This window comes from Suncus etruscus, chromosome 9 (genome assembly GCF_024139225.1).
Source record: "Suncus etruscus isolate mSunEtr1 chromosome 9, mSunEtr1.pri.cur, whole genome shotgun sequence".
Taxonomy (NCBI): domain Eukaryota; kingdom Metazoa; phylum Chordata; class Mammalia; order Eulipotyphla; family Soricidae; genus Suncus; species Suncus etruscus.
Genome location: NC_064856.1, coordinates 18,273,125 through 18,287,505, shown reverse-complemented (window position 1 = coordinate 18,287,505; position 14,381 = coordinate 18,273,125). Strand labels below are relative to the sequence as shown.

At 42.3% G+C, this 14,381-nt stretch overlaps 1 protein-coding gene across 1 annotated transcript in view; it reads right to left on the bottom strand.

Moving 5' to 3' along the window:
- The window catches only part of PIGU (phosphatidylinositol glycan anchor biosynthesis class U), a 107,561-nt gene that overhangs the window by 74,077 nt on the left and 19,103 nt on the right, over nt 1-14,381 (bottom strand). Inside the window, exons 3-4 of the mRNA XM_049779273.1 lie at nt 9,633-9,692; nt 7,848-7,910 (exon numbers count right to left, since the gene is read on the bottom strand). Coding sequence (XP_049635230.1) covers nt 7,848-7,910; nt 9,633-9,692 — 123 coding nt within the window. The remainder of the gene's footprint in view (nt 1-7,847; nt 7,911-9,632; nt 9,693-14,381) is intronic.

Here is a 14,381-nt window from a genome sequence, read left to right as displayed (position 1 = left end):
AAATTATGGACCCCCCAATGTGTTTCCTTGTATGATGGATTTATGTCTTAATTTCATTATTGCTCTAGGTCTCAGTTAATCATGAATTCTTACAATTTAATTTAGTCAAGGTTCACCTGAAAGAAAAATTTCTCATATTAATGTTGTTTTTTTTCTAGGAATACTCACTTAACGACTTTCACTCTTTTTATTTTAACATCATTGCTTTATTTCCCTCAATTTAGGTTTTAAGACGCTGACATAATGATAATCTTTAGGTGGACTTTCTTCACAGTGCTTCTTGCCTATGATTGATTGTTATAGAGTTACTGTTATACAATAACTTTGTGTATATACTGTTATACACTTATAGTAGAGTTTTCCATGTTTGTATTATGCATGAAATTCTCTTTGAGATCTGCTCTGCTCTGCCATAAACAAAATTTTTTTTGAATTTGAAATGATTTATCTAAACAGTTGCCGGCTATTACGTTTTTTTTGGTTTTTGGGCCACACCCGGCAGTGCTCAGGGGTTACTCCTGGCTGTCTGCTCAGAAATAGCTCCTGGCAGGGACCATATGGGACACCGGGATTCGAACTAACCACCTTTGGTCCTGGATCGGCTGCTTGCAAGGCAAACACTGCTGGTGCTATCTCTCTGGGCCCTGTCGGCTATTACATTTTAAGGCGCTTTTAGTTGATTCAGCTGAATTCTCTTTTCTTTTGCTCTATTTTGGATCCTTTCCAAAATATATTTTTTGGTATGAGTGAGTGTTATGGCCATATTTTTTGTGACGTCTGTATGTGTATGTCTTGTTCAGTGTCTCTCTGTTTTGCATATTTTGTATATAGTTCCCTTTTTCCTAACTTTATCTTCCCCAATTTAGTCTTCCTTATCCTTCCTTCCTAGTCCTTAACATTTAATTCTCAGGATTCCCTTCACATGTGCAACTCATCTCTTTCACCCACAACTACAAGCCTCCTGATCTCAGCCTGAGGAAGAAATCCGTGATTGTTGGAGTTTTGTACTGCTTGCTGCAAACTTGTTGGAAATGAAGCCACCTGGAATTTGTGTCACAATATAACCCCAGAGAAAAGATCCATGGATAAGACCCACAATCTATGGATCCCAGTTAAACTGTGTTATCTAAATTTCTGGTTTTCCATCCACATCCACAGTGCTATCGTTGACCATTTCTACAATGGCTACCCCAAGATTGCACAGATCCCAAAGGAAATGCAGAAGCCCAACCAACTCATGATGGCTTTAACCCGTTTTTCCAGACCCATCAAGTGTCTTTTGCCGGTCTTCTCGGAGTTCCAGACCCCTCATCTTTACAGATTGGTATTGGACTCTGTAGAAATTTCACCTTTTGTATTTTTCTTATAATTATAATCCTTTGAATTTATATTTGGTACTACACTTCTTTTGACTATTATAATTAATGTTTTTCTATTTTAGTTTTTAATCTTAGGAATTGATGTTGTATTACATTAGGGTTTTGCTTTCTTGACTTTAGGTTAGTGGGTTAGATATTGTTGTCTATAATTTCCTAATTTTCTTTACATTTTCCTGAGATGCGCTTATGCAAACAGCCGCTCTTTTATTATTGACTAGTTTTTCCTTTAATAATTTAGACAATATTGTTTGTTTACTAAAAACAAACAGGGGAATTGTTGTGTATGTAAACATTTTATAGAATTATTATGTTACTGAGGCTACCCTGATTGGTGATTGTGCCCTACCCTAGGGTGTGACCTGGCATTCTGCCCCTACCCTAAGGTGGAACCTTATTCTGCTTCCACCACTGGGTGGTATCTGATCCCATCATTGGGTGGTACCTGATTCTGGGGGATAAAAACAAGGGTCTGTAGAAGGCGAGGGGCTTTTTGGCTGGAACTGAGGCTGAGACTTTGGACTTCAGTCTTGTCCACCGAATAAAGCTAATATTTCCACAAGCCTGACTGTCTGTGAGTTGTTTACCCGCCGTTTCACCTCAGAAGCGTCGGCTGGATGGGGTGCAGACGCGTGCTCCTCGCTGGAGGTGAAAGACCTCATCCTCCATCCCTCCATCAGTCAACCTCTTCAGGGGCTGACTTGCAACACTGAGTTAGATCCCCAGTACCACATGGTACTCCAGAAGCACTAGATGCAATCCTGGTATCCCAAGTATGATACTATTTAAAAAATGAAGCTACAGGGGCTGGAGAGATAGCATGGAGGTTTGCCTTTCATGCAGGAGGTCATCGGTTCAAATCCCAGCATCCAATATGTCCCCCGTGCTTGCCAGGAGCAATTTCTGAGCCTGTAGCCAGGAATAACCCCTGAGCACTGCTGGGTGTGACCCAAAAACAAAACAAAACAACAACAACAACAAAAAAATCAGCAAACTTGTTAGGAATCAAAAGTCTTAACTGTCTTTAACAGTTCACTTGATCTTACCTCACCAACTTTCTCTCCTGGCTACTCACACTCTGAATTTATGTATTTTTTTATTTGTGGTTTGGGGGCCAGACCCAGCAGTACTCAGGAATTACTCCTGGTGGGCCTCAGGGGGACTGTATAATGTAGCAGGGATTGAACCTGGGTCAACCTCATGCAAGGCAAGCGCCCCACTGCTATCCATCTTTCCAGCCCCCTCTTACCCTCTTTAATTCACACCAAGAAAAACACAAAAGTCTTCATGTTTTCATGTAAACTGAGAAAAAACAGAAGAATTAAAATTATTGGTGCTCTAAAATTATAGTGCTCTCTGTTATTGAGACTGAAGGTTGATTTTGGGGGTCATTGATCACACAAGAGGGAGCTTAGGTGAACATGCTGGGACTCAAACCCTTTCATTATCTTCTAGGTCCTGAAAACTGATTTATTTTAGGAAACTAACTACAACCTAGGTTCATTAATTCCCTATAAGCTGCACCCATATTAAAAAGTTTTTAGGGGCCGGGAAGGCAGCGCTAGAGGTAAGGTGTCTGCCTTACAAGCACTAGCCAAAGAAGGACTGCGGTTTGATCCCCCAGCATCCCATATGGTCCCCCCAAGCCAGGGGCAATTTCTGAGTGCTTAGCCAGGAGTAGCCCGAGCATCAAAGGGTGTGGCCCCCCAAAAAAAGGTTTTTAGATAAGAGTATACATGTGGCATCATACAATTAAACAAGAAAAAAGGAATACAGATATTAGCCTCTCGAACAACTTTTCATTAAAACATTTCATTTTGGGGCCAGAGAGAGCATGTTGGGAGGGTGTTTACCTTGTATGTGGCTGATCTGGAGGAATCCGGTTGTTTCCTGACATCCCATATGGTCCCTGGCCTGCCAGGGGCGATTTCTGAGTGCAGAGCTAGGAGTAACCCTGGAGCACTGCTGGGTGTGGCCCAAAAACCAATCAATCAATCAATCAATAAAGTTTTGAAAAAAGAGTTCAGTTTTTACATTTTGGTTGAAACACTGAACCAGTAAGGGACAGAGAGAGCTCAATGGTCTGGAGCATGGTCTTGCTGGGTTCAATCCCTGCCACTATATGGTCCCTTGAGCAGTACCAGGAGCTACCACCCCTAATGCATAGCAAGGGAATAGAGCCTACGCACTGATGGGTAGAGGCCCTAGTTTACCCTCATCCCAAAAAAGATTTAGCTGATCATGTTCTCAAATGAAAGCTACCTTAGATATTCATATGTGATATATACACATTATGTGTATATAAAAATACATTGGTAAATATCCACATCAACTACTTTCCACTCTTTCTTTCCTTTTTTTGGTTTTTGGGTCAGAAACCGCTCTTGGCAGATTCAGGGGACCTTATCAGATGCCGGGATTCAAACCACCATCCTTCTGCACGCACTCACTGTTTTATAATGAAAAACTTTAAAACACACACACACACACACACTCTTCCATAAGTCATTTGAAAGTTAGTTACAGAAATCAAAATATGCGGTCAGAGAGACAGCACAGCAAACGGGGCAAATGCCTTACCTGCTATTCTATCGCTTTGGCCCCAAGCACCCTGTATTTTGGTTTCAATATTACAGATGGTAATAGTAATATATATTTACTATTTTTTATTTTTTGTTTTTTGGGCCACACCCGGCCTTGCTCGGAGATCACAATTGGAGAGGTTTGGTGACCATATAAGAAAGATGCTGGGAGGGGCCCAAGCGGTGGCACAGGGCACAAATCATCGTCTTGCACGTGCTAGCCTAGGACAGACTGGAAGGATGGTGGTTCGATCCCCCGGCATCCCATATAGTCCCCCAAGCCAGAGGCCGTTTCTGAGCATATAGCCAGGAGTAACCCCCGAACGTCATCAGGTGTAGCCCAAAAACCAAAAAAAAAAAAAAGAAGCTGAGGATTGAACCTGGGTCAACCTTGTGCAAGGCAATGTGCCCTACCTGCTGTACTATATCTCTGGTCCCCATTAATTGAAAATATTCTGAGCTGGAGAGATAGAATAGTGGTAGGGCATTTGCCTTGCACACGGCTGACCCAGGACGGAGCTGGGTTCGATTCCCGGCATCCCATATGATCTACTGAGTCTGCCAGGAACGATTTTTTTTTTTTTTTTTTTGGTTTTTGGGTCACACCTGGCAGCACTCAGAGGTTACTCCTAGCCAGGAGTATGTTCAGAAGTTGGTAGGTAGGTAGGTAGGTAGGTAGGTAGGTAGGTAGGTAGGTAGGTAGGAAGGTGGGTAGGTAGGTAGATAGGTAGGTAGGAAGGAAGGAAGGTAGGTAGGTAGGTAGGTAGGTAGGTAGGTAGGTAGGTAGGTAGGTAGGTAGGTAGGTAGGTAGGTAGGTAGGTTTTTGAGTCACACCTGGTGATGCTCAGGGGTTACTCCTGGCTCTACGCTCAGAAGTTGCTCCTGGCATTATGCAATTAAACAAGAAAAAAGGAATACAAATGATATTAGCCTCTCTAACAACTTTTCATTAAATCATTTCATTTTGGGGCCAGAGAGATAGCACAGCGGGAGGGGGTTTACCTTGCATGTGGCTGATCGGGGAGGAATCCGGTTTGATTCCCGATATCCCATATGGTTCCCTGGCCTGGCAGGCTCGGGGGACCATATAGGATGCTGGGAATCAAACCTAGGTCTGTCCGGGGATGGCCGCATGCAAGGAAAATGCCCTACTGCTTTGCTATCGTTTCAGCCCCCCATTAGATATTTTAAGAGAATTTACTATATGTATATGTTGCAAAATGACTAACACAATAAAATTAACACATTATTCACTTCACAAAATTGGGGAAGGGGTGGTGACTAAAAATATATCTTAGCAACTTCCAAGAACCTAATGTTGTAATTACTATGTTGGCCTAACAGATCTATATTTATTCATCTTATACATCTTACAACTGAAAATTTATACGCTTTACCAACATATTCCATTTCTCCCCACCTCTAGTACTCGACATCCATCAATCTATTCTCTGTGACTTAGGCTTGTTTTTAGTATTTCCCATGTAAGTGGTAGAATCTGATAGTGTACTTCTTTTCTAATTATTTTTCTTTTTTTGTTTTTTTTTGGTTTTTCGGGTCACACCTGTTTGATGCTCAGGGGTTACTCCTGGCTAAGTGCTCAGAAATTGCTCCTGGTAGGCTTGGGGAACCATATGGGACGCCGGGGGATTGAACCACGGTCCTTCCTTGGCTAGCGCTTGCAAGGCAGAAACCTTACCTCTAGGGCCACCTCGCTGGCCCCTCTAATTTTTTTTTCTAATTTTACTTATCCTAAGGCCCTCAAGATTAATCCACATAGTCACAAATGTTCTACTAGTTTTTATTTTCCTTTCTTCCTTTTTTTTTTTGGTTTTTGGGTCACACCTGGCAGTACTCAGGGGTTACTTCTGGCTCTGCACTCAGAAATCGCTCCTTGGCAGGCTCAGGGGACCATATGGGATGCTGGGAATCAAACCAGGGTTCATCCAGGGTTGGCTGCATGCAAGGCAAGTGCCCTACCGATGTACTATTGCTCAAGCCCTAGGTTCTACTAGTTTAAGATGTACACTCCCTGGCCAGTACAATGGGGAAGGTACTTGCATCAGCTGACCTGGGTTTGATCCCCAGTATCCCATATGGTCCTCCGAGCCCCACCAGGAGTGATCCCTGAGCACAGAACCAAGAATAAGTTCTGAGCACAAATGGGCCCCAAATACATGGGGCCCAGAGCAATAGTACAGCAGGTACAGTGTTTACCTTACACCTGCCGACCTGGGATCAATCTCTAACATCCCATATGGTCCCCCTAGCACCACAGCCAGGAGTAATTCCCGAGTGCAGAGCCAAGAGCAATCCTGGAGGCTAGTTGGTTGTGGCTTTAAAAAAAAAAGTATATTCCCAGTTTAATTGAGACTGTCTCAAAAATGTAGTTTTTAATTCTTCAGAAAAGAGGTCAAGGACTCTAAACACTAATAATAGCTATGGACTCTCTACTCGAAAAAAAATATACACACATCTATAGTTTGACAACACTTCAATTGTTTTACAAACACATTAAAACTATAAGTGAGGGGCCAAAATGGCAGCACAGCGGTAGGGTGCTTGTTTTGCACGTGGCTGACCTAGGACATACACTAGTTTTATCCCCTGGCTTCCCATATGGTCCCCAAGCCAGAAGGGATTTCTGAGCCCAGAGCCAGAAGTAATCCCTGAGCACCCGCCAGGTGTGGCCCAAAAAACAAAACAAACAAACAAAAATAAAGCTATAAATGATCCCCAAGTTAAGCCCTCCAGTACCAGATACTTGTAAAATCTCTTTGAGATCTAAAATTCTAGAATTCAACAACCTTATAAGATACTGAAGCTCAGTGCCACAGAAAGACAGACTTCTATTTCTGGTTCTATTACTTGGTAACAGAAGTGAAAATCAACCACAAACAGACACCAATAGGATGCAGCCTTCTCTCACCCAGTCTAAATCCTCAGTGGCTTCCAGCCCATCAAGAAGGGCAATAGCCAACTTTTTAAATAACTGCAGGGACAGTACACATGGCTAATCTGTTTACTCGTCTCAGAATGTAGGAAAAATAATACTGGCTCTACACATAATACCCTCAATTACACATTGGAATAGGACTAAAGTTTTTATCAAAATATTCAACAGGCACTTAGTATGTGCTGTTTTCTAACTAGAATTGTTTTTTGTAGGAAATTTAAACTCCACTGCCAATTTTACCTTGAATAGGCATTATTGATACAGTAAGTTGAAAGCTATATTCTTTTTCCTTTGAAAAAGAGACCTGATGAAAGGATTGGAAGGTTTCTGTTTTTCTTTTGAGATTTGGGGGGGTGGGGGGCGGGGAGGTCACACCCGGCAGCACTTAGGTGTTACTCCTCGCTCTACACTCAGAAATCGCTCCTGGCAGGCTCGGAGGACCATATGGGATGCCAGGATTCAAACCACTGTCCTTCTGCATGCGAGGCAAATGCCATACCTCCATGTTGTTTGTTTTTGGGTCATACCCAGTGTGCTCAGGGATTACTCCTGGCTGGCTTAGGAGGACCATATGGGGTGCTGGAATTCGAACCACTGTTCGCCCTACTACTGTGCTATCTCTCCGGCCCTGGATTAGAAGGTTTCTAAGGAACCTCACAAATATAACTGCCCCAAAAGTCTGAACTTGCACTGGTGAGAAGCTACTAATCTATGGGGGTAAATCTAAACTTTGGGTATCTGTTAGTAAAGCCTGTCTCCTGGGTTTGGTTTGGCTGCTCCAGAGCTGGCTAAAGAGGACAGAAGTTTTACTCCCACTTCTTAGTATTTTTAAACATGTGGATCCTTAGGTCTATGACCTTGGATTCTTTGAACTCATAGAGACTAGCAGACTACCAAATTCCATCAGTTTTGTCCCACCTATTGACAACCTACCACAACTTTATTGAAGTCCTGGATTGCAAAATACAGGGCAATGGCAGTGAGTGCATCAGTTATCTGAAAGAGAAATAATAAGAAATAATTTCATTAGTGTGGCCGTAATGAAATGCTGCTCCGGCCTGCAGAATGGGAATGGTGGTTGCCTCCAAAACTGAAAGGCAAAAACTCAACCCTCACACTGACTAAACAAATGTAAAGCCATTTAGGGAGGAAGACACTGATAATTAGGACCCATTCAGGTTTATGTCAATTTGGGGTTCCAGATCTGCTCTGAAATTGCAGGTTACTTGATTTTTCTGTGAAATGGGACTATTTACTCCTCTGCAGATCTGATATGTCAGCACATATAGGCAAATGTCCTACCTCCATGCTATCTCTCCAGCCCCTGTGTCAACTTAATCTTAAAAGCTTTTTCTCTCTCAAAGTCTTATTGTACCTATGTCCTTTTCCATAATGATTCACACACTGTAAGAAAAGATTTAGAAAATTTAATATGCCTTCTACTCTAGTACCAGAATTAAATCAATTATAGACACCTGAAGCTAGAAAATTCAACAATACATAGTCAACAGTATAAAAAACAGTATAAAAAATTCCAAATGGGAGCCAGAGATATAGCACAGCGACATTTGCCTTGCAAGCAGCCGATCCAGGACCTAAGGTTGTTGGTTCAAATCCCGGCATCCCATATGGTCCCCCGTGCCTGCCAGGAGCTATTTCTGAGCAGATAGCTAGGAGTAACCCCTGAGCACCGCCGGGTGTGGCCCCCCCAAAAAAAAAAGAATCCAAATGGTCAGAGGTTAGAACTATCCTCACACTTCTCTAATACTTTCAGAAGTCTATGAATTCAGGGCTGGAGCGAAAGCACAGCAGTAGGGTGTTTGCCTTGCATGTGGCTGACCCAGGATAGACCTGCCTTTGATCCCCCATATGGTCCCCCAAGCCAGGAGCAATTTCTGAGCACAGAGCCAGGAGTAATCCCTGAGCATCACCAGGTGTGGCCCAAAAAACAAAAACAAAATTTAAAAAAAAGAAGTCTATGAATTCAAATTTAAAATTGGGTTTTTAGGGGCCGGAGTAAAAGCACAGCAGTAGAGTGTTTACCTTGCATTAGGCCAACCAGGTACAGATCCAGGTTCGATCCCTAGCATCCCATATGGTCCCCTGAGCATGCCAGGAGCGATTTCTGAGTATAGAACCAGAAGTAACCTGTGAGCACCGCTAGGTGTGATCCAAAAATCCAATCCCCTCAAAATATCATAAAAATAAATAAAATGGGTTTTGCTTTTACATAAATAAACTCCTGAGCTCCTTAAAAAACCAGGAAAAGAGGGTCGAAGAGATAGCGCGGAGGTAGGTGTTCGCCTTTCATGTAAAAGGACGGTGGTTCGATTCCCGGCATCACATATGGTCCCCTGAGCCTGCAAGGAACTATTTCTGAGAGTAGAGCCAAGAGTAACCCATGAGCGCTTCCAGGTATGACCCAAAAACCAAAAAAATAAAATAAAATAAAAACCAGGAAAGACTTGGGGCTGGAGTGGTAGCACAGTGGTAGGACGTTTGCCTTGCATATGGCTGACCCAGAATGGATTGGACGTGGGTCCAATCCCCAGCATAATATATGGTCCCCAGAGCCAGGAGTGACTTCTGAGCATAGAGCCAAGAGTAACTCCTGAGCCCCAACAGTGTAATAAAAGAAAAAAAATAAATAACCAGGAAAGACTATAAAATATAAATATATACTCATATATTTATATCGATTTCATATAAGTTACTTACCATAAATACCAATTCAGCATAATCAATCAGGAAATGAAAGAGGTATATTATTAACGGAGTCTGCAAGAAAGAAAAAACAGAATCTTACTAGGACTGGTTTCTTGAGCAGGAGTTGAGGAAGAGGCTATTTTGTCAGAAAGAGAAATCTTGAGGGGCTGGAGAGATAGCATGGAGGTAAGGTGTTTGCCTTGCATGCAGAAGGACGGTGGTTCAAATCCCAGCATCCATATTGTCCCCCAAGCCTGCCAGGAGCGATTTCTGAGTGTAGAGCCAAGAAATAACCCCTGAGTGCTGACAGGTGTGACACAAAAACCAAAAACCAAAAAAAAAAAAAAAAACTCTCAAGACCAGAGTAACAGTACAACATGAAGGGCGCTTGCCTTAAGAGTACACAGCCCTGGCATCCTATATGGTCCCCTGAGCACTGCTAGTAATGATCTCTGAACACAGAGCCAAGAGTAATACTGAGTACCACTGGGTGTGGCCCAAAAATAAACCAAAAAAAAAAATAATCTCTTTTTAAAAACTGTGTCTGTAATAGTTGGCCAATGATATATGGTGCCTTTTTTTTTCTTTTTTGAGTGGTACTCAATGGTACTCAGGAACTACTCCTACTTGTACTTGGATGGATTCAGAATAGATCACCTGCAAGGCAAGTGCCTTATTAACTCCTATCTGTCTGGCCCTGGTCAATGTACATATGAAAGTCATTTTCTGTCACTATATCATTTTGTGCCACTAGGACTTAAGTGATGAAAATCAACAAGATCTGACATGCATTAAATGTGTTGAGGGATTAGGGATGTGATTCAAATAGGATACATGCCATGCATGTGTGACACACTCGGTTTGATCCCAATTACCACATGGCTTTAAGTGTTGCCTGATATAGCTCTGGCAGTGCCCAGCGCACTGGACCAGAGACTACAAGGAGCACTTGCTGGCATGCTTTTGCATGTAGACGGCATAGGCTTCAGCCTAGCATTGCATGGCCTGGGACTCCAGCTTTCTGAACCATCTTATTACGCAGTTCCATTACATTTCTAAAATAGCATATAATTGGAGCTGAAGCAATTGCTGAATGTGCTGAGTGCATGTTTCGCATGAGGGAGGCTTGAGTTTGATCTCTGGTACTACATGATACCAGAGCACAGAGCCAGCACAGAGCTGTAAGTAGCTTCTGAGCACCTGCAGTGTGGCACAAGACAAAAAGCATGTAATTGGACAGTGCCTGACAGTACCGGAAGCAAGTCTCAAGAGCTGTGTTGGGAATAGTAACCCTTAATTGCTATCAAATGTGGCCCCCAAACCAAACCTCCTAAATAAGTATATAATATCTCAGTTATAATTCTAACTTATTTATATTTAATGTAATTACTGATATATTTGTGCTTTACCATCTTATTTTATTTTCCTTTTGCTCCATTTTTGTATATACATGAATTTTTTTTATTATTCCTTTTCCCCTTTATTGGCTATTTACATTAAGCTATTTCTCTTTCTGGTTAACCTCACACTATGAACTACTTCCTTAATTTAAGTTACAATACTGATTATACATCTTATATATAATACTGTAATGCTGATTACTTTCAATACTTAAATGACGATATAAGAAATTTTAGACATATAAATTCTACATATATTTTGTTTGGTTGGTTTTAGGGTCAGACCCAGTTGTGCTCAGGACTTATTTCTAGCTCTATGCTCAGAGATGATTCCTGGCAGAACTGGGGGATATATACAGCACCAGGTATCAAACTCAGTATCGCTGTGAACAAAGCAAGTGTCCTATTTGCCATACTATCTCTCTAAACCAATCCACATATTTTTCTTTTATTTGGGGGAAGGGCGTTATACCCAATAATGCTTAGGGATTATTGCTGGCTCTGCACTCAAGAATTACTCCTGGTGGTGCTTGGAGGACCATAAATGTTTTTGAGATCAAACCTGGGTAGGACATGCTGCAAGGCAAGAACCCTAATTACTATATTATCTCTCCACCCAACAAATATTTTTCTTTCTTTTTTTGGGGGGGGGGCAGCACTCAGGGGTTACTCCTTAGTCCTATGCTCAGAAATCGCTTTTGGCAGGCTTGGGGGACCATATCGAATGCCGGGATTTGAACCACCATCCTTCTGCATGCAAGGCAAATGCTCTACCTCCATGCTATCTCTCCAGCCCCCCAACACATATTTTTCTTGAAGGGAGAGGGGCTCACACTTGGTGGTGCACAAGGTTTATTCTGGCTCTGCAGACATGGATCTGGGAGTCAAGCCCAGCTCAACCATGTATATGGCAAGTACCTTAACCACTGTACTATCATTCCTACCCCTCCACATATATTTTAAATCCACAAGACTTTACTACTGTTTTATATTGTCAAGATTTATTTAGATATACCTAGTTATTTACTATTTTTATTATTCTTTATTCCTTTCTACATTCTTGTTGATTCTTTGTATTTTGGGGTTCTGTTTGTTGGTTTGGTTTCGGTTTTTGGCCACACCTGACAGTGCTCAGGGATTACTTCTGGTTCTGCACTCAGGTCATTCCTGGTGATGCCTGGGGGACCATATGGGATGCCAGGGATCAAAACTGGGTTTGCTGCAAGCAAGGCAAACACCCTACCCTCTTAGGTATCCCTCTGGCCCCTCAGTTCTTTTTTGATAGAATAATGAAAAAATGTATAGAATTTCTTTGGGAATGGAGAAATAGATCATAGAACTGACCATATGCTTTACAAGAGGGAGGCCTGGATTCAGCTCCCAGCATAGTACTGTCCTTGGGCAGGATCAAGACTGATCCAAATGGGATAAAAAAAAAAAAAAAAACCACAAAAAAAACTATAGACTTCCTTCTTTCCTTCCTCCCTTTCTTTCTTCTTTCCTCCATGCTTATGGGGGGGTTTACATTTTGAGATCACCCCCCCCAAAAGAACAAAACAATATAGATTTCCTTCTTTCTCAGGGTCACATTCATTGGTGCTGGGAGGGCATGTAGTGTTGTAGAACAAGCCCAAGGCTCTACCACTGAGTCACATCCCTGGCCTAGATGTGACCATTTCCTGGAGGAAAAGAAGTTTATCACCTCAATTCATTTAGGGAAGTTAGCTAAGTAGAAGCCATAGTTAGCATCTGTAAGACTAATTGATATGTGGGCCGAAGAGATAGCACGGAGGTAGGGCATTTGCTTTGCATGCAGAAGGATGGTGGTTCGAATCATCCCTGCATCCCATCTGATCCCGAGCCTGCCAGGAGCGGTTTCTAAGCATAGAGCCAGGAGTAACCTCTGAGTGCTGCTGAGTGTGACCCAAAAAACAAAAAAACAAACAAAAAAAGAAAATATTGTTGGTCCGGGGAGATAGCCTGGAGGTAAGGCATTTGCCTTGCATGCAAAAGATAGGTGGTTCAGATCCTGGCACATATGGTCCCCCGAGCCTGCCAGGAGGCTGAGCTCAGAGCGTAGAGCCAGGAGTAATCCCTGAGCGCTGCCAGGTGTGACCCATCTAGGCTAGCTTTGCCAAATCTCAAGGACTTGGTGGGGGACATGACCCTGGAGGGCTGTGTGCTCACACCTGTGGCTCCTAAACCAAGGAGATTGCCAGGAGCTCCATCTCACACCTTAGTGACAGGCCAGACAGTTTCAAATACTTTCTTCTTCCTTTTTTTTTTTTTTTTTTGGGGGGGGGGGCTACCCCCGATGATGCGCAGGGGTTACTCCTGACTATGTGCTCAGAAATCGCTCCTGGCTTGAGAGACCATATAAGACGATAGGGGATCAAACCGCAGTCTGTCCTGGGTCAGCCACGTGCAAGGCAAACACCCTACCGCTGAGCCATCACTCCAGCCTCAGTTTCGAATATTTCCTGCCTCTTAGCTCTTGCAACCTACAAAATAATAAATGCTCAGAAATGGAACGAACTCAGACTTTAGGTCAATTTTTATTTTTTCCTCTTTGGGACATTGGCTCCACTAGCCCTGGATAGTTTGGTACTTTCCGAGGTCTTTGATACCTTTTATTTTTTTGTATCTAGCCTTATTTTATAGTTGCTCAAGACATGGAGTTTGGTCAACTTCTTGAGTCAATTCACCAAAACTGAAGGATAGTGCATGGTTGGTTTAGTAAGTGGCAGGAGAACCTCTTTTCAAACCACCCACATGCATAAAGGTAGTCAATACTGTTGTAAAGGTCACTTGACAGACTTTTTAGTGAGAACTAGTATGATAGGAAATAAACAAGGTTTTGGTTTAAAATCAGGTTCTACCTATCTGCTTCCTTAGCTATGCTTCCTTAGCTAGGCAGTAAGAATGACCTAGGGCCGAGAGACAGACAAAGACAACAAAATGGCTAAGCACTTGCTTGTCATGCAGGCCTGGGTTCCACACTCAACTCCTCAATGTCCCCCCAGTACTGCAGGGTACTCTGTGCAGAGTAGATTGTAGCCCTTAAGTACTACCAGGAATTGTCCCAAACCCCAAAGAAAACAAAAAAGAACAGAGACCTATTACACAAGATTCTTGCCATGATAGTAATGTGAAAAATAGCATAGTGCCTCACATACAGGAAACTTTTTATGTTGGTTACTTCAGTTTTTGTTTTGTTTCTTTTTAACAGGGGCATCAGTTTTGCCTTTCAACATTCAAAAAAATTAAACTTTATCAACTCTCGACTAAGGGATTCTTTTTTTACATTTATCTTTGTCAATAAGTAGTAAGTTGCTATTTATATTATTGAAAGCCTGCTTTC